This window comes from Triticum aestivum, chromosome 3A (assembly GCF_018294505.1).
Source record: "Triticum aestivum cultivar Chinese Spring chromosome 3A, IWGSC CS RefSeq v2.1, whole genome shotgun sequence".
Lineage (NCBI taxonomy): Eukaryota > Viridiplantae > Streptophyta > Magnoliopsida > Poales > Poaceae > Triticum > Triticum aestivum.
In genome coordinates, this window is record NC_057800.1 from 7,268,275 (window position 1) to 7,289,287 (window position 21,013).

General features: G+C 43.5%; 1 protein-coding gene across 1 annotated transcript; it reads right to left on the bottom strand.

Moving 5' to 3' along the window:
- Nucleotides 1–2,942: 2,942 nt before the first annotated feature.
- On the bottom strand, nucleotides 2,943–4,242 carry LOC123057458 (peptidyl-prolyl cis-trans isomerase CYP26-2, chloroplastic). Its single transcript, XM_044480421.1, has 2 exons — nucleotides 3,363–4,242; nucleotides 2,943–3,246 (listed from the first exon to the last, which is right to left on the bottom strand). The coding sequence occupies exons 1-2, from the start codon at nucleotides 4,142–4,144 to the stop codon at nucleotides 3,141–3,143; spliced, it is 888 nt and encodes a 295-aa protein (XP_044336356.1). The 5' UTR covers nucleotides 4,145–4,242; the 3' UTR covers nucleotides 2,943–3,140.
- Nucleotides 4,243–21,013: the final 16,771 nt, after the last annotated feature.

Here is a 21,013-nt window from a genome sequence, read left to right on the forward strand (position 1 = left end):
CGTATAGCAGTAGCGCGGGTGCACCCGCGCTACTACTACGTCCGTTAATAGTAGCGTGGGTAAAAACCCGCGCTACTACTAACCCGCGGAATTTTTTGCTCGAATTTTCAAATTTCTGAATTATTTTAACCTCTAATCTCTAATCACACTCATCGCTGCTCAATTTAATCTCTAATCACCCCTCATCATCCCAAATCATCTAACTTCCCGGACGGTCACCCATCCTCTTACTACTCCAGCCTGAGCACGCTTAACTTCCGAGTTCTATTCTCCCTCGATTCCAAGTCTGCACTTGTTGTTTTCCTGAAAATAGTAAGATGTCAATCCTATTAACCCTCGGGATTTAGCTTGAGCATGAAGTCACACATTTCGCTGTTTGAGTTTAAAACTATTGTTCTAAACCACAATAACTATTTAGTAACACTAATATTTTCTTGAATAAGGAGTTTGACCATATTTTGACCAAAGTTTGACCACAGTTTGACCAGATTTGACCAAAATTCCAAAAAACTGAAATAATTATTTAGTAACACTAATATTCTTGAATAATTATTTAGTAACACTAATACGTCTTGAATAAGTAGTTTGACCACAGTTTGACCAGATTTGACCAAAATTAAAAAAAACTGAAATTTGAGCATAACTTTTTTTCCTTTTAGAATTTGAGGATTCGAAAAATTTGCAAACAAGTCATAGGCGGTCTCCATCGTATGCGGATTTTCGTGCTGAACATTTTGATATATTATAAGTTTTTTTCTGACATCGTATGCAAAAGTTATAGCCGTTTTACATTTTCCCTACACTTTTTGCAAAACATGTCCAAATTTAAGTTTTTAAATTTTCCTAACTAGTAGATGTAAGAACATAACTATATCTCGAAGGATTTTAATTTTTGAAACATTTTGATATATTATACGTTTTTTCTAACATCGTATGCAAAAGTTATAGCCATTTTACATTTTCCCTACACTTTTTGCAAAACATGTCCAAATTTAAGTTTTTAAATTTTCCTACCTAGTAGATGTAGTAATATAACTACATCTCGAAGGATTTTAATTTTTGAAGTTTTTGTTTCAAAATGGGACCTTTAGTAGTAGCGAGGGATTTTACCCCTCGCTACTACTATGGCATGTCCCGGAGGGGCACGGTTGAGACCTCTTAGTAGTAGCGAGGGGTAAAAACTTAGTAGTAGCGCGGGTTTATAACCCTCGCTACTACTATGGCATGGCCCAGGGGCACGGTAGAGACCGCTTAGTAGTAGCGAGGGGTAAAAACCAGCGATACTGCTATCAACTTAGTAGTAGCGAGGGTTAAAAACCCGCGCTACTACTATGGCATGTCCCGGGGGGCACGATAGAGACCGCTTAGTAGTAGCGAGGGTTAAAAACCAGCGCTACTGCTATCAACTTCGTAGTAGCGAGGTTTAAAAACCCGCGCTACTGCTACTTAGCAGCAGCGCCTGATTTTAAAGCGCGCTGCTGGTAAAATTTTGTGTATAGGCTTTTCCTTAATAGTGCTCCTCTGATGGCATGGGTGGTTGTCTATGGTGGGAAGATGCCCCACCCTTCCGCTAGCATCATTCCAGCCTAGCATGGAAGGCTTGCATGACTACTGGAAGGTCCTTCTCCAAAATGATAATTAAAAAACAACTTCATGTCCAAGATGAAAACTTTTGATTTGGCCTTCATCTGTTGGTCTCATCAACAATGAACTTGAAGGTTTGTCTCCTTGCCATTGTGTTGACCTTAATTAGCCTTGGCAGCCAAGATGAAAATCCTTGTCTTGGCCGTCTTCTGCCAGACATGGCAAGTTGGCATGGGGGTGCTTATTCTTTCTTGAAGACGTTGTTGTGGAAGAAGTTAACTTAATTGTAGGTGTTTGTTCATATTTTTAATGGCTTAGCTGTGGTTGTCTTTCTTTGTACTCTATTTGATAACTAATAAGAATGGTTGTGTGCATCATGATGATGCAGAAGTCGGAGTTTAACCTCTTTGTCAAAACAAACAAAGAAGAAGAAAACCATGGAGTTGCCTCAGTCACCTCCTTTCTTAGCTTTCTGACATTCTACGCTTAGAATTATAAGCGTGAATGAGTAATCTTTTATTCACAAATAGACAATGTTATAGTTATTCGCAGCATCAAATATGTTCTTTCGCACACATAGAAAAAAATATATGTTCTTTCCCGTCATAGAGATGCAGCATTGGTGGATCATTATTATTGAAGTCAAGCGACCAGTATCAAATATGCTCTTTCGCGTCACTGGAACATTCTCAATGTTATAGATTTTTATTTTGAGAAAACTTTTGTTCTATTCATATTCAATCATGACATTACCACGAACATCAGAAATAATAAAAAATTACACCTACATCCGTAGACCACCTAGCAACGACTACAAACACTAAAGCAAACCGAATAAAAAAACAAAAAGATATGCTCTTTTATTCACAACTATTCTTTTTTTCTATCATGGTCGCTTGACTTCAATAATGTTGAGAAAAAGGGAGAGGCTAGGGGTAAGTCGATTGGAATTGAAATTATCATCAGTTGAATCATTTTCGGCCTTCGGATGTAGATGCAACGGGTAGCTTTCTTCCACCTCTGAACAGTTTTCCTGTTCATCTACCTCCAGCCCATGATTCTTCTTCTTCCACAACCACCGGCCGAACCGCCGGCGGCCGGCGGTGCTCCGGCGTTGCCTCACCTCCTCGCCCTCCCCTCAACCTCCTCCCACCATCATGCTGCCGCCGCCCCTGGCCATTCCTCTAGCCTCGGCAGGGACCGGTTTTTTCTCCGGCGAACTTGCACCACCGTCGTGCTGCCGCCCCAACCCCCCACCCTAAGATAGATGATGGGGTAGCTTGCCAGCGAGCTTCTTCCTCCCCTCCGGCTGTTTCTCCCTTCTAGTGAGAATAATAATATAGTTGCATGCATTAGTGGATCTAGAAGCCCGGAGGTTTAACCTTTCCTTTTCAAACAACAAAACTCGACTCCATTTTGCAACAAATTCACTGTCCTTGGACGCCTTTGGATGATCTAAGACTGGTTGCAATGTGGACGACAGGAAAGAATGAAAAGGGAAAGAAAGCCATGCATGAATCTCAAGTATATATATCTTTCTTATTCCACTACTACTACTACTGCTCAAGGACTCCACAGTTGGTTACTAGGATCTTGGTGTAGGGGCGGTTGAACCCTCGCTCTGCGACCACCGCTCTCTTGTCCCCGATCAGCTTCGCCACCCTGCAAAATCACGTTCGTTCTCGATCGTAAAAAAGATGCAGTCTTCTTCTTGGACAGAAGAAGGCCGGTGAATTTTGCTTGCGGCAAGAAAGAGCGAGAACTAGCGTAGCACTGACTTGAAGTAGGCCGAGCCGGTGTTGTCCTTGACGGTGGCCACGGCGGCGATCCTGCCGACGACGTCCATGCCGGCGACGACGCGGCCCACCACCAGCGCCGACGCGTCCAGCTCGGGGGAGTCCCTGGTGGCGATCACGAACTCGGTGCCGTTGGGCACCACGCCCACCTGCTCCTCCTCGATCTTCAGCCGCCCGCCCCGCGCCACCAGCTTCGGCTTCGGCGGCGGCAGGCTCGGGTCCCGCACCACGATCGACACCGCCCCCGCCGCGTTCATCGCGCCGCCGCCAACGCACCGCGCGCGCGCGGCCTCCATCTCGGCGGCCAGCCGGTCGGTCACCGCGGGGATGACCGGGTAGGAGACCACGCCGGCGTGCTGCACGTAGCCCGGCACCACCTTCACGAACTCCTTGCGCCGGTACCCGACGCCCGTGGCGAGCGACAGGAACCGGGCCGCGCCGGCCGGCGCCGCGTCGCCGAACAGGCCCACCGTGATGCGGCCCGCCGGCTCGCCGCCGATGGACACGTCCAGGAACGCCTTGGCCGTGATCGGCAGCTCGTCGATGCAGGGTGCCGACGCTGCTGCTGCTGCCGCTTCCTGCGCCCGGGCGGACGGGGAGACGGCGCCGAGGAGTGCCGGCGAGGCCGCGATGGCGACCGCGACCGCGGCGGCACGGCGGCCGAGCTTCGGTGCTGTCGGTTGCTGGGGCGGGTGGTGGATCAGCTGAGGCGGCGGCGCCGGCGGCAGCGTGGGCTTGGAGGTGTTGAGGATCCGATGCGACATGGCTGCTGCTGCTGCGGGATGGAGTGGACGGCGCCCTTGCCGCGTCTGAATGAGGACCCAAATCCATTTCCTATCTCAAGTGTATGGTCTGCATTTGCATAGGCTGAATAAACCAGGCATGCAGATACTCCACTACTCCCTCCGCTTCCTAAATACTTGTCTTTCTAGGTATTTCAACAAGTGACTACATACAAAGCAAAATGAGTGAATCTACACTCTAAAATATGTCTACATACATCCGTATGTAGTAGTCATGTGAAATGTCTAGAAAGACAAATATTTAGAAACGGAGGGAGTAGTATATGCATAAAAAAGGGGAACTTTAGATTATCTTAGCCATGTAAATAATATTGGTCTAAAGGGCAGTGCTAGGCGCCGGCGCGTCGCCCCAAATTTGGGCCGATCGGCCTTCAAGCGTGCGATTTAGCCATCTGGTAGCTGTTAGATCTGATCCTCATGTCCTCTCTCCATGTCGTCTTCTTTCTCACTCCGATCGTAGAAAAAAAAGGAAAGACCCACACGCCCACCACGCGCATGGCGCCGTCTCCCGGCTTGCCGCTTCCAACCCTCAAGAGGTGGCGTTTGCCCCGCCGTTTGTGGACATGCCCGGCGAGGACCGACGAGGTCCCCGTCCCTACCACCGGGATTGGAGCACAACTGAATCCCACACCGCGGTCACCATGGATGCATCTCTGGCGCCTGTTGGCTCCAGCGCGCGGTCACCATGGTTGCAACATCTCTCGTGTCATTGTCCCACAGTCGCCGCCATCGTCGACTAGCACATTCGTGTTCTGATCAAAAAACGATCGAAGGAAAAACAACTCTGGTGGCCAGTTGAAGAAAAAAAAGTCAGTTCCAACCAAAAAAACACTGGTTCCAGCAAAAAAAAAACCACACAACAACAATCTCCAAAATAGTTTCAATGTAGCAAAACGATCTAGCTGGTTCTAGCAAAATTTAGGGCTGCTTCTAGCAAAAAAACGTCGCCGACAATGGATGTAGCAATTACCGTCACGTTCGACTGTAACATCGCCGGAGATGGATGTAGCAATTACCGTCACCGGTCATAGCAACAATCTGACATGGTTGCAGCAAAAAAGTCGTTGCCGCCACATTGCTTGACTCGCTGCGGATGGATGTAGCAAATTGCCGTCGCCATAGTAGCAAAAGGCTAACATGGTTGCAGCAAAAAAATTCAACAACCAAACTCGTTGTCGGTTGAAGCAAAGAAAACCGGCCGTAGCATCCTCGTCAACTGATTGTAGCATCTCTCGCTAAGGGTTGTAGCATCTCGCTGCCGGGGGGTTGAAGGTGATGTTGGCACATCCATGGCGACTGCTGCATCACCATGGGTGGAGAGGTTATCAAGGGGGTGCGTGGGAGACGACGGCCAGCTCACCGGAGGAGAAAACAGGCAGGAAATAGGATCTCCCCCGTGCTAACAGAAAGGTGATCTCGATCGGTCGGAGACTCTAGGAGGGCTGGCGGACGAGATCTGGCAAGGTGGCCCATAGGATTCGAGGAACTGTGTGGATCCGGCCGGAGGTGCTCGGCGAGGTGGTGGTCCAAGGCCTCGGACGCCATGAATGGGGATTCGATGCTTTTCTCAAAAAACAATGAGGGGAAAGGGGTAGCGTGGGATATAATGGCAACACGTCACGGGATCGGAGCGCGTCCTTGTGACCAGCCGAAGCTTCGGCCGGCACGCCATTTTCAAATGTTTTCCTTGCTCTAATGGTTGAAGAATCAAACTGAATCTTTAACATTATTTATTGGGTCCATTCATAAATAAACAACAATTATTTAAAAAGGTAATTTCTGAGCAATCTCTCAGCTAAAAGATAGAAGAGTTCTTTAAAAAAGTATTTTTTTTTCATCTTTAAGCAATGTTGATGTCAATGAAGAAGGCCAAGAAACTAATCCCAAGCAGGAGTTACTAGAATTTGATTCTTATTTGAGGTAATCATGTCACTTTCATTTTGCTATCTTTTTAGTCTTACTATCCTAAAATGACATTTCCCAACAATTATTATTAGACATCTAAAACTGAGAATGTATGACTAAAAGTTTGCTTTTAATATTTTGTAAATGAAGTTAGACAAATACAGGTTTATGTAGTGTTCAAACACAAATATATACATATTTTTCATAGCCTCATAGGTATAGCTAAGCTTTATTGATCATAGTCCACATGAAGTGGTATAAAAAAGGATCATGGGGATGGATGAACCATAGATGTCACCCCTGATCAAGAGTGTTTGAAAACTTAGCTAACCTATCTGCATCAATGTTTGATGTCCGACCTTCAAAAGTAAACTTACAATTAATTAAATTAGCTCACTGCTTAATCTCGCTAATGATACAACCATAAGTGCTACTAGTCCCTCTTTCAATGTCGTTCACCACCTGCTTTGAATCGGAGGCAATTATAACATTTTGAATCATCAAGTCTTCTTCCAAAGCCAAAGCTTCTCTGCATGTCATCGCCTCGAGTGTGGCTACATTGATGATTCCCCGAACAACCAAAGAGGAGCTGCCTAAATATCGTCCATCATCATCTAGGCGCACTGGGGATGCCGCTCCTCTCAACTTGGACTTTGCCACGCTTCCATCGACATGGATTTTTGTGTAACCCTAGGCCTGGCCGTTGTTCTTCTGATCTCAGTCGGTGCCCTTGTCTCCTTCTCTGTTGTTATCTCCGGTTATGATATGAATCTTTTAATGAACTCGTGAGTGGTCAAAGGACTTTGAAAAACCTCTTCGTGTATCACTTTCCTTCGCGCCCACTATATGGCCCATAAGGTGACAGACAACTTAACAAATGCCTCATGTGATTTTTTCCGACAAAGGGTGAATTTTATTGGCTCAAAAGAAGCATCAAGAGGATACAATATAATGAGAATACACCCGGCCTCTGCATAATTAGGATGCACACAACCAACCCAACACACACACTAAAACACACCAACGACTAGCAAAGTCATAAGACCAAAAGCTATGCATAGGTGAGAAAAGGAAAAAAGAAATAAAAAGGGCCCAAAGCGATCAGATCAGCGAACGACAAACTAGAACTGCGACCATATCCGCACCAACCATTGACACCACATTGACGACGAGGATCTTCAACAACAACGCCTTCAAGAAGGAAGCGACACTCAAGCGCCACCGTCGCCGGATTCAAAGGCTAGAATCAAAGTTTTCACCCTGAAGAAACAGTCAGAACGTATCCGAACAATGCCTCCAACAAGGTCACGATGTAAAAAAACATCGCCATTGCCAAGGATGACCACTCGTGTCTGACCTAGGCTTTCGCCCCGGAGCTCGAGACCGGGTGCTCGCAGCACCACCATCAAAGTCACACATGTGTTGTCGCCACCGCTTTTCCACAATCCAAGCAGCTACAATTTAACCACCGCCACTCCAACAACATTCCTCTGCGTCAAGTCATCGTCCATAATTTGTAACTCACCACCGAAAGTCATTCACCGGATCAAGAGATAAAAACTCCCGAATTCACTTCGATGACCCCCAATGCCGTGGATCCATAGAAAATTGTTGCAGAACGATCTACAGTCACCACCATCTGGCCAATCAAATCTAGACCACCACCACCAACAGAGGATCACAACGGCGGCCTGCATCGCACATGCCTGAAGGCCAGCTCATCGCCGCAGCCTCGCATGTCCAGAGACCGCAGTGGCCGGAGCAGTGACAGCAAACACTGCAGGGCGCCCAAGGGAACCTCCCCGCGCCACACCCGGACGGGATCTTTGGGGGATGGAGGAGCGCCCCACAGCCGAAGGGTCACGCAAAAGGGGAAAGGTCAGGACGATCGCAGCCAGCCCCGCGACGGCCACCGCCGGCAGCAAGGACGCCGGAGCAGCAAACCGAATCTTCACGGGAAGGGCGGAAGTGTGCAACCAGAGGTGACGCAGACCCAACCCAACAGCCACCAGGCGCTGGGGCGCCCGGATCTGGCACTTGATTCATTTGTCTCACATACATGCTCCGCCAACTCTCCATCAACAAGTGCCCACGCGCACCTCGCCATGTTGCACTCGAGCAATGAGTGTCTCCAGAGTCAACCGCGCCACAAAGAGCACAAGTATTAGTGATGGACATTTTCCTATGAGCCCGTACATTCTCGGTTGGTAAAGAGTGCCTTGCTAGTCTTCATAGAAATATACGTATTTTATCTTGTACGGGTGTTTTCCACAATAGTTTCCACAAATATATACATATCTTCTCTACTTCTAATGAAGCAGTTGGTAGTCTCCGTCGGTTTATTTTCGTCTCACCATTTTCGTCCGGGTTTTCTTTGCTGGGTTTTTTCGTCCTCCTCCCACCCCTGTATCGTTTTTTTCGTCTTCCCCCGCACCTAACAAAAAACAACCCACGAGGCTGCCCTTGATCAGTTTCCTGAGATCTCTGCCCCAGCCCCCAGGATGAGCCGCCCCAAGATCCGAGACGAGCCGCCGGCGCTAGCCAGGCTCCCCACCGATGGAAGTTCTGGGTCGCCGCTCCCCGGGGCCAGTCCCCCTCGCTGCTCCAGATCGCGCCTCGGCTTATGATCCCTTGGGGATCCCGCCGGTGCCGGCTGGTGACCGAGCGGCAGGGCACATAACGGGTTCTGGTTGAGAGATTGGTCGGGCTGGCGGGGGAACTGAGCTGCCGTCGATGGATTCTTTTCGTAGCATGGCTGCATGTTGCTTCAGATTTGGTACTACCCGCATCTCTCTCACTCTGTGTGTGTGCGCGCGCGCGAGCAGTTCACACCAGTAATTTCTAAACTAAAGCAGTCGATCTCTCGCTGCCGATTGCCGACCCATCGCCCCAATGGCCGCCGCATCAGTTCCATACCGCTACAGCACTGCCAGCAACCGTCGTTCTATTGTCTTGGATTCGATTGTGGCTTGGGCTGGAAACGTACGGTGTTGTCTGATGCGTGATCTGAGTGGGTTTGATCGGCTGATGCCAGGTATGAGAAGCTCCTGATCCTGATCGCTCCATGTGTGCATGCACGTAATGGGTATGGTCATGCTGCTTTGTGTGTAGAGGCAACCTCTTTGTAGGTAAACAAAATGAGGGGTGATGATGTGGTAAAGACAGTCGTGCTGTATGGGTACTAAATAGACAATCCTCATCACACTATCTTTCTCAAACACTAAACAGCTGCATTACATTTACCTCTAATCTTTGTCTATACTCACTGATAGGATTAGAAGTCTGCCCTTATTATCATTGACATGAAAATGTTGTTTGTTTTACATTGAGCAACCAACTTATGTCCTTTACTGTGTAATTTCAGGAAGTACATTGTGGTGGCAACAAATCTGATACTCAAGACTTTGTTTTCTATAGATGGTGATCCAAAATGCATATAAACATGGGTAGAGATGGGAACTATCAAAGTGATGGGAACCATCTGGGACGGACAACGCCATCATCTTATACTGCTAACATGTAATACTTCATATATGTACAACATAACGATGCATCTTACATATCTGAAACCATAATGTAATTAACTACTGAATTTGCCCTACAACAGGATTGGCTGATCTAGCAGATACTTATGAGCTTGTGAAGCTCGGTTGTTCAGATTATCATGGACGAGATGTCATTGAAGAGCCTGAAATAGTAAGTGTTGATCTTCTGGTCTTGGCATATAGCAAGTGGTTAGCTCCATAAACGAGTTTTGTAGTATGTGCCTTTCTTCTCCATAACTGGAAGAAGCATATGATTCAGAAGGCAAGGTCCTCTACATGGAATTTGTACTAACTTGATGGGTAACTTTATTTTAATGTTATGATGGCTGTTATTTTCTCTATTTGTTTATTTATTTTCCTTGGTACCTATCTGCTGTTACAAGCTTCATTCTGAATTTTGATGTAAATCTCATGTTCCCAGGTCCACCATGAAATCAATGCACTGCAAATAGGTGTTTGTGTAAATAAATTAGACATGTGGCCAAATTCTTCTAAAGATGACAGTGATATTCTCCATCGAAGTGCTGAATATGACTTCCGCTGACAGTACTCATATTTATGCCTCCGTTACTAAAATCTTCGAAGTGTGGATCCGATATGATTCTCTTCATATGAAATACTACTATTTTGGGGAAGGCATCTAGCTGAGTTTTAATAAAACTCTTCATGTTTGTGTGATGAGATTGTCTTCAGCAAACAATATTTCTAACGGTGGTAGAACGACAACTGATAAGGACTGCCAACATTAGAGCTACCCTTTGGCCCCATGTTTCAGTATGCAGTCAAGAAGGCAAGAAAGGTAATGACAGGGGCATCACGTAGTTTCGGGTAGTGCATGGTTCTACTAATTAGTTTTTTTTTCATACAATGGCTCAGCAGTGTTGGTTAATAAATATATGTACATCCATGGAACAACTGATTAATTTGGTCTGAACTGACAACATCATTAAATTTATAGAAATTCCAATAAAAATAAAGAAGGAGAACAAATGAGCTTCGTATGAATGATGCATGAAAAAAAATCTCATATTTACATGCCTGAGTACATTATGTCCTATACCCAATATTTATATAGTTCAAAGTTAAGTGAGTAAATATGACATTTGACGCCAAAATGTTTTGAAATCCCAAGTTCAATCTATTATTTTTATTACAAAGCGATGATTAAATTTAGACATATAGAATAGATTCAAGGCATTTATGCAACGTGTTTTCGGTGAAAAGTCCACCTGATTAGTTTTGGGTAGTGCATGGTTCTACTAATTAGTTTTTTTTCATACAATGGCTCATCAGTGTTGGTTAATAAATATATGTACATCCATGGAACAACTGATTAATTTGGTCTGAACTGACAACATCATTAAATTTAGAAATTCCAATAAAAATAAAGAAGGAGAACAAATGAGCTTCGTATGAATGATGCATGAAAAAAATCTCATATTTACATGCCTGAGTACAGTATGTCCTATACCCAATATTTATATAGTTCAAAGTTAAGTGAGTAAATATGACATTTGACGCCAAAATGTTTTGAAATCCCAAGTGCAATCTATTATTTTTATTACAAAGCGATGATTAAATTTAGACATATAGAATAGATTCAAGGCATTTATGCAACGTTTTCGGTGAAAAGTCCACCTGATTAGTTGCATCGTTCCCTATACTGACCCCCCTCCCCCCCCTAACAAAAAAAGAAAGGGAAGCACTTCTTCATCAATGAATTAAAAACATGTGAAAGTTGTAAATGTGTTTTTTGTTGATAATGTTCAGCGTAAACACCTCTTTTTTCTTGATTGCCAGATTTTTGCACTTTTCCCATGGTATAATTAGAAACAAAATCCTTTTTGTTAGCTTCTGATCATGATTGGGAGTATCTTCATCACTATCAGGGCACCCATCTCGACCACGCCCCTCTCCCCACCTCTCTCCGCCCATGAGAGGTCCTACGTACTGAGGTGACATCAGCAGCGACCAGCCGACCATGGACGGTGGCAGCGCGCATCCGAGCGTCTCAAGGTCGGTGCCATCAACTACTTACTCATGTAGTATTCTGCATTATTGTTAGAAATAAGGAGATAAATATGAATGGATCAGTATTCTGCATGGACACCAGTATTCTGCATTAATGGAGGATGAAGTGTGCCCGTACTATCTCCTGGTGTTTATAGCGATGTGTGCATGTAATATGTCCTTGACCAGCTCCTCTGGCTCTCCCTGTGCGGTAGCGGCTCAATCTTCACGATGTGGTCGAGGACGAAGGGCTGGGGCGGCTGTGTCTGGTGCGCTCTCTCTAATCATCGACCTCGCTGTTAGTACCTCATCCTTGATGCTGTGAGTGGCCTCTAATTTTGCCTTTTGAGTGTTCAATGCAAACTGTAAACGAAGATATGGTTGGTTGGCTAATCAGCTTAGTTGTTGATTTGCTCGAGGGATAGCATATGAAGTGAGTAAACAGAAAGAAACTGAGCTTGCGGATGAGGACATCGATCGCCAGTAGGAACTTCAAGTGTTCTATTTCAGTCAAAGCAGGGGAATGTGTACAAGGGAAAGGTCAGCACTTGCAGTGTCATTTTCATGATACATCGATCACGTTTCTACATTTGAAGGTATAACACTGATGCTTGTTTCTACTCCCTACGTTCCTAAATATAAGCCTTTTTAGAGATTCTAATACGGACTACATACGGAGCAAAATTAATGAATCTACAGTCTAAAATGCACTTCCTTTATTTTCTTTCTAAACTCACTCGAACCCATTATGAATTAAAACGGGTTCGCGTGAGTTTCAAAATGGGTTCGAGTGAGTAGGCTTCAAGTGTACTCCCTGTGCCTAGTCGATTAAAATCTGTACATTTATTTTGTTTCTAAATTCACTCGAATCCTACTCTCTAATCCATATGTAGTCCGTATTAAAATATGTAAAAAGGCTTATATTTAGGAATAGAGGGAGTACATTTGAACATTTCTTCTTGTGGTGATGTTAACCGTATTATATTTTCCCATCTTGGGTGAAACTTGCTTGCAGAAGCACAAAGGAAGAATTATCAGTTTGTTAACCCCTTCCTTCACCATTTAGCATTTGCATTTGCTTGCTCAAAGTGTTACCGTAATACACTACATGGTGCTTGCGCTCTCCCCTTTCTCTCTATACATATTTCTCCACTAATTAGTCACTACCTAATCAATACATACTGAATGATCTGTATATGCTACCTAGAACACAACCTATTTTCATGAATGGGGGAGAATAGAGATGCATAGTTAAAAGATTTTTTGCAAGTTCATGTGACATTATATTCCAATTTTTTACTCATTATATTCCAAAATTTCTTTTGGCAGCGAATAGGCGTAGGGGAAAGAGCAACATGGCCAAGCAAGTCTTACAGTAAATAAGCATGAGAACAAACTAAGCACAAACTGAGTTTTTGCTTCTTTTTTTATGCACGTTTAATGTTGTGTGGACTTAGTATACACTATTTTTTTTCTCTTCTTCCATTCGTGTAGCTACAGGAGCACAAACTAAGTTTCCTCACCTACTCTCCCTCTCATGCGCGCACTTGTCGCCCACTACACATGTGCCTTCGTTGTCACCCTCAACTCTCTTTAGTATAAGGCCGCAATTGGATTGACGGATTGCTTTTCCGGCTGTAAATATCTACACTTGTATTTTACAAGGCTCTAACAAAATACTGACGCAACCCTGTATTTTCTTTCCGGTTGTAAGATGTGTTTGGTTCTCGGGTTGTAATCCGGTTGTAACATCATGAGCTCATGCTGAGTTTGGAAACACCCGGCGGAGTGCGAGGTGCGCCGGGTCATCAACATCGGGGATGGTGATGGGGCTCAGAGTGATTGTTGGGGGTTGTGGTAGCTTGGGCAGGGTGGCGGTGCCGGACGATTAGGCAGGTGTAGGTGTGAAGACAATTTGGGGATCCGAGCTCTCTCTCTCTCTCTCTCTCTCTCTCTCTCTCTCTCCTCGATCCGACTGTGTATTTCTCAAGTTTTGTGCTAATACGGAAAAAGGAAATATATTTATCATATTAGTATACCAATAATTTGTGCTAGAATCTAGATTTCTTAGGGAAGAGCTTCATTTTTACTGTATAAGAGTCTATGCAAGTATCTTTCCATTGCAGGTGTCTTAACGCCACTACTAAAGTAGCATTTTATTGAAGTAAATTGTAGAGTATATCACAGTGATGAGGTTTTGGGATCCCAATATTAAAACTGTTTGTATGTACATGCCACTTTTATGCGTACAACAAGCTGAATATAATATTTTATATTAATGTTCTATAATTTAAATTTATTTCCATTTTTCCCCCGGATACAATTTTACAATGATCTCCTAGGAGAAGTTAAATTAGCCAAACAAATAATGTTTATTTTTAGGAAACATAATTAGTAAGATGATTTGATTCCATATTGGGATTAATTTATCTACAATGTGCTTGGGAGGAAGATGAGAAGATGTTGATGGTGGCGGTGTAGTTGATGGCGACGGCGGCCATGGAGAGGCAATCAAGAGCATCAACAACCTCTTGGCGCATCTCGACAACAACATGAACCCTCTTGCGAGATAGTTGCTGGAGCATCGGGGCCGGGGTTTCTTCGAGGATCATAAGGACGACATCAACGGGGAATAAAAGACGGTTACCACCACGGGATAAGATGACCATGACAAACCCATGTGATGTGCATGCGGATCCTAAGGTATATGTTAGATATGATAAATGTTGAAGCACTAGAATATGTATGCCCCTGTTCCAATGCAAATGATTACCACATTTGTTTTCATCTTCCAAAACCAGTTTGTTTTTGCTACGCCTTATTTGACCAGACAATGGCAATATGTTCAGCTCAAGAAAATCATAAGAAGCATTTATTTGAATGGCCTCAATAGTCCAAAATCAAAATAGTTGATAAACACACACCTACATATGAGCGTTATCAATCCATAAAAATAACAAATGGCAAGCATAGTATGAGCTTGCTTGTAATGTCACTATGAAACTGTATGGATGACATAGAGTGATGATGTCAAAGCTAAAGCAAGGAGTAGACCGAGATAAAAGAGGGTGAAGGAAGAGCAAATTCTGTCTTGTTGGTCGGGTGTGAGAAATAAGATGTGTGTATCGAGAAAATTTAGAACCAATGGAAGAAGAGATAAAGCTGCTGTATAAATACAACCAATCAACATTGTTTTGTTATCCTCTGGCCATATTTTTTATACATGTGAAGTTTGACATGCATTATATTTATATACGCAACCACTAAAAATTTTAAAAATCCGTGGCAACGCACGGACATTCTATTAATAGTATTAGAGGCTCATGTCATCGAGTTCGCCCAGGAGCCGCTCTGCACATCGGTCGATCGGCTTGGGCTATTCACACCGCCTTGGCGGCCCGCAGACATTCCTTGTAGAACGGCATCCGTGGGCCACCGTCGGGGCGGTGGGCATCGTCGGGCCGCTCGTCCTTGACCATTGAGGGCTGCCTTGTCGAGGGATTTGATGGCCGCTACGCTGCTGTTGTGGGAAATCCCTATTCGCCGCTCGCTGCGGCAAACTGTCGCGCTACCGCACAGGGGGCAGCGATGCGAGCGACGAACATGGGCCGGCCCACTTCGAGTTTTACAAAGGTGCGGCCAACCGGTTTTAGGAACCTCCTAGAAGGTTCCCTAAACCGGGTTTTTTCTGTGTTCTTTTCTTTTCGGTTTTTTGGCTTTATATTGTGATTTATTTTTCGTTTTATCTTTTCCTTCTTTTTCGTTTTTCCATTTTCCTTTTTCTGTTTTTTTTCTTTTTTTCCTTTTCTATCTTTTGTTCGTTTTTTCTTTTTCTTTCCTTTTATTTTATTTTATTTGTTTCGTTTTTTATTTTCTTTCCATTTTATACCATTTTCACTTTTCTTTTCCAACATATATCCAGAATTTTTTTAAAAGTTCACATTTTTAAATTTTGTTTGCTTTTTTCTAAAATGTTCCAATTTTCAAATTTTGTTCAGAAAATCCAAAAAAGTAGAATTTTAATATATTTTTATCAATTTACAAAAATGCTCCAAAATTTATAAAAAGTGTAGAATTTCAAATTTTAAAAATATTTGCATTTTAATTTTCGTTCACACATTCAGAAAATGTTTGCGAGTTTCAAAAGATGTTCCCACTTCAAAATTTGTTCGAAAATTCAAATAGTGTTCTCTTCATGTTTTCAAAAAAAATTTCGCAAAATAACAAATTGTTTCGAGGATCTCAAAAAATGTTCTCCTTTGAATTTTTATGCACAAATTTGAAAAATGTTTGGCAATTTCACTTTTGAACTATGTTCACGAACAAAAATAGCCATGTTTTCATGAATTCAGAAACATTTTAGGTAATATCAAAAAATGTTCGCATTTTGATAAATTTGTAATTGATTTCAAAAAAATCTCTTTGTTAATTTTTTTTCTTGTTTTGTCAAAAAATGTTCGCATTTTCAAAATTTTGTTCGTCGTTTTAAAAATGTTCTCCCTTTGAAATTTGTTCCTTTTTTCAAAAAACGCTTGGGTTGCACAAAACGTTCGACTTTTTATAAATTTGTTAAGAAGTTAGGAAAATTTTATTTTTAAGTTTTTTTACTTCTTCCGAAAAGAAAATCATGTCTGTGGCTAGCGACACGGGGCTGCCATTTTAAATTTGTTTATATACACAGGGCTGCCATTTTAGACACCTAATCAAAGTAATGATAGTGGAGTTGTGTTACTAGTTTGCCGATGTCGTTTACTTCTTTTAGTGTCGCGTTGCCAATTTGACAGTAGAACCTACCTGTCGCAGTGGCTACCAACATGCACATCCCACTTCGCGGTCGCGTGTTGAATCCCACTGCCCGCGCCCACCTTTTCTTGTTTTTTCATTGTGACGACGTAATAAAGCTTTGCGAGGTTGCCTTAAAAAAACCTTTTCTTGTTTTTTTCACGTCGCTGACGCCTGCCACCCCGTGCACTGGAAATGGGCCGGCCCAGGTGAGTCGCCCTGTGCGAAACGCCACCTCTTTGCCGCAACGAGCGGCGCATAGGAGGTCCCGCTGTTGTGTGCGAAATCACACACCGACGGCGATGCTCTTCGTCGTTGCAGCAAGTTAAGCATCGTAGTTTCAATTCAGAAGCTCATATTCTAGCTTAAGTCAGTATCATCTTTGGGTACTGACACTAATTCTTGTATCATGGGACAGAAGGAGTATTAATGAATACGCCTTTTTTCCAAAAAACAATATATTAACGAATAAAGACACCCCTTTACCCCTAAAAACACTAATCTAATTCACTTGCCCATGCGGGGTTTAGAAATTCATCTGGCTGCCATGAATGTTTAGAGTCCGAGATTGGACCGTTCAGAGGTTCGGATGCCACCTGAGAGGAGCTTCTAGTCTAGGATTCACGTTTGTAATGGCTTCAAAATAGAATAATTCATAATTGCATCAATGACCAAAACAATGTTGATAGACGACGGACTACCCATTTATTTATTTATTTATTTCGAAACGGAAACTAGCCATTTATTGATAGAAACATACACATATGAGCCGAGACTGCCTCCTTATCCATAAATCCATCACTTATGGATAAGGAGGCCGATGAGTTCAGCAGCGACGCCACATCGCTCCTTCATATAGCGATCTACTTCGGCATGGAAATCCTTTTTGATCCGCTTCAGCGTGTTATCGCACACATAACCGGCGGCCTTAGCACCCATCACGATCTTTGACGCGTCCGCATAGTCCCCACGATCGAAGCTTCGTTTCGCTTTGTACCTGAGGTCATCTTCGGCATCTGAATAGGCCCGGAGGCAGACGGATAGCGCGTCTCCCACGGGTGTACCCTGGTTGAATTTGGCCCCGACTCTGATGTTATTGGCCTGAAAGGTAGTGAAAGAGGTGGCTATCCCTAGTGCGATGCTGGCGAGGTCGTGCACGGTGGAGGCCTTGACGCTATCTTGGTTGAGTTGTAGCACTTGCTTACACAATGCGGCGTTATTGGTCTTCTTGCATGTGCGGGAGATGAAGACCGCGTTAGCGTGGCCTGCGGGGAGGCCACATGACAGGATGACAAGAATGACGAGAACCGTGGCTGTGGATGTGGTGGCAGTGCCCGCCATTGTGTTGGTGCGTACAAGGCGACTCTTTCTTCTATATATATAGGGCGTCGCGCATGAGAAAATCTTTATGATATTTTCCGCCTTAATGATGGTGTATTTATTATTTTTGCAACATGAAATTAATAGCAAATCAAATAAACAATACTTAGTGAGTCAAGGCGGAGATAGATTTAGTTATTAAATGTACAATATATTAAAATGATAAAGTATATTAAATGTACAATATTTTCTTTATGAGTTGTACCAGCGAATCAAATAGATTTAGTTATTAAATGTATACAATATATAAAATTAATAAATGGATGTAACCATTGCTTTTGGTGAGTTCAGGATTGGCAAATTAATATATTTTCTTTATCAGAAGAGGAAAGGTAAACCTTGATACAAAGATGTACCAAGTCCAGTAATTAATGTACTACCAAAAAAATTATGATAAATGTATCAACGCTAATTATGGTAAGTCAAATAGTAATAAAAGGTAAGCAATCTTAACTCGTCTTGAGGGTAGCAAGCGATAAGGAAAACAATGTTGTTTGGAACGAAATATGTATATGGCAACTGTGTGGCAGATTGCAAATCTGCCACACGATCTCATTAATTTTGGTTTTGAATCTAGCAGACACGATCCCGCTTCCCCTGGCAGCCCCCCTGTTATCTCTCTCCCTCACCCGCTCTAGCCGCGCAGTCAGGAAGGCTTCGTGCGCCCGCGCGATGCGTTCGGCACTGGCCGCGCCGGCAGGCGTCCGTCGCCGGCATCCTTGCCCGCGTCAGCCCCTTCTCCTTCCCTTCCTCTCCATCTCCTCCCTGCTCTCTCTGCACCTGCACCGGCCGCGCCGGCAGGCGTTCGTCGCCGGCGTCCTTGCCCACGTCAGCCCCTTCTCCTTCTCTTCCTCTCCATCTCCTCCCTCCTCTCTCTGCACCTGCATCGGCCGCGCCGGCAGGCGTCCGTCGCCGACGTCCTTGCCCGCATTAGCCCCTTCTCCTTCCCTTCCTCTCCATCTCCTCCCTCCTCTCTCTGCACCTGAGTTCGCGCGGATGCAGCTCTGCCTCCCAGCCTCCCTCTGGTACTCCTTCCAACGCCCAACCGTGATCGCGTCGCTCCGGCGAGCCAGCCGCCGCCGACGATCTGAGTTGAGCTCCGCCGTGCTCCACCCTGCCTGTTCTTGCTCTCGATGATGCAGACATAAATTGGGGATGGTGACCATTACCCCTTCCCTAGTGTTTGCGAGGGACTGCAGCAGCCGGTGGTTTGCATCGCCGCACACCCACGCTTGCTTGGTATGCTTAGACTATAGGATTCTCGCAAAGTCCGACGGAGAATTCTCCATGTCCCAAGGGAGAATCATGTTCTCATTCTCCCCCACAGAAGCGCCTGTCCATCTAGAAGGTAAGTTGAGTTCAGTTATCAGTGTGTGTCAGCGATTTGTTTGTGTAAAGATTTTTCTTGTTTGACCACATCATCATCATTGGATCGGAGCTTCATCTTACTAGTTTGCTACAACATTATAGCCATGCATGGCTAGCTTCTAGTTCGGTCCGTTGAATGCTTGACTGCCAAATGTTATTTGGATAACTGAAGGTATAGAAAGGGCTTTTATGAGCGATGATAAGGCCTTTACATGTGTCAAAGAGAAATAATAATCAAGAATGCAAGAGAAGAAATCGCAGCGGCAACATCCACTGAAGAATGTAAATACATTTTACTTCATTGTATTGGTGCGAGCCTCTTTGATCTGCTGAAGGTTTTTTCCCTAGGTGTTTTTGCAGAAAATTAGATTTCTCTTGAGATTCCTTCCTGCATTATTTTTCTCTATCTTGAAGTTGAGTTTCCCTGTTAGGTCCCCACAAAAAAGGAGTTTGCCTGTAGGAGACAGAGATCATCAGTTGTTGATCTGGGGTGGTGGTGTGTTGTCTCTTTTATCTTGTCATCTATAGAAAATGTTCCTAGGTATCCTGATTTATACTGGTTTTGCAAGATTTAACATGTCCATTTCAGAGTTTATGTCTCTCGTATGTTTGAGATGCATCTCATGTTTGCCTCAACAATCTTGTCTACAACTTTGTAGATTGTAAGATAATCGGCCAGAACCGTAGGTAACACCAGTGTCAACAACATGATAAATTACTTACCGTAGATGCGTTAACTTAGGCAGACTGGACCAAATAACTTTATGGACCTAGTAATAAAAATATTTCTTAAAGTTGTTGAAACATACCTGGTAACTTTTATCGGTATATCATGATAATTTACATACTACAGACCTGATAACTTACTTGCAACACCATGGTAAATTTTACTACAGCTTTCTAAATAAAAACACCCCGATAACTTTTATGTAAACAGTATGATAATTTATGTAGTACATTTCTGATAAATTATACAAACACCATGACAACTTTGACCCGTGGGATTTTTTTATTGAAAACATACCATCGGTAAGTTTTGTGTAAATATCATGATAATTTATGAATTGCTTATCTGATAACTGACGTACAAACAAAGGTGGTAACTACTAACCGAGGAAAAGACGTTGAAACATACCCTCGGTAACTTATGTGTAAATAGCATGCTAATATACACACAAGTGAGTTGATAACTCACGTATAAATACCACGGTAACTTTTGACCCCTGAAAAAAGTTGTTGGAAATATAACCTTGGTAAGTTGTGTGAAAATGGCAAAGTAATTTACAAACTGCATATTCGATAACTTAGATACAAACAATGCGATAACTTTGATGAGCTAAAAAAAATTGTTGAAAAGCATACCCCCGATAACTTATGTGAAAATAACACGGTAATATATGAACCGCATACCCGATAACTTACATACAAACACCACGGTAACTTGGGGGGGGGGGGGATTTGTGTAACTTACGTGAAAATAATACAGTAAGAAACAAACTGCATACCCGGCAATTTGCATACAAACATCGTGATAACTTTGACCAAGTGGGAAAACATTGTTGAAACACATAATCACGGTAACTTATGTGAAAATAGCACGGTAATGTACGAACCGCGTACCCGACAATTTATGTACAAAACACTGTGGTAGCTTTGACTAATGGAAACAATTTGTTGTTGAAAACATACCCCCGATAATTTATGTGAAAATAGCATGATAATGTAGAAATTGCATAATCGGTAACTTACATACAAACACCGCGGTAACTTTGACCAAGGGGAAAATATATAGTTGTTGGAAAACATACCCCCGATAACTTATGTCAAACTAGCACGATAA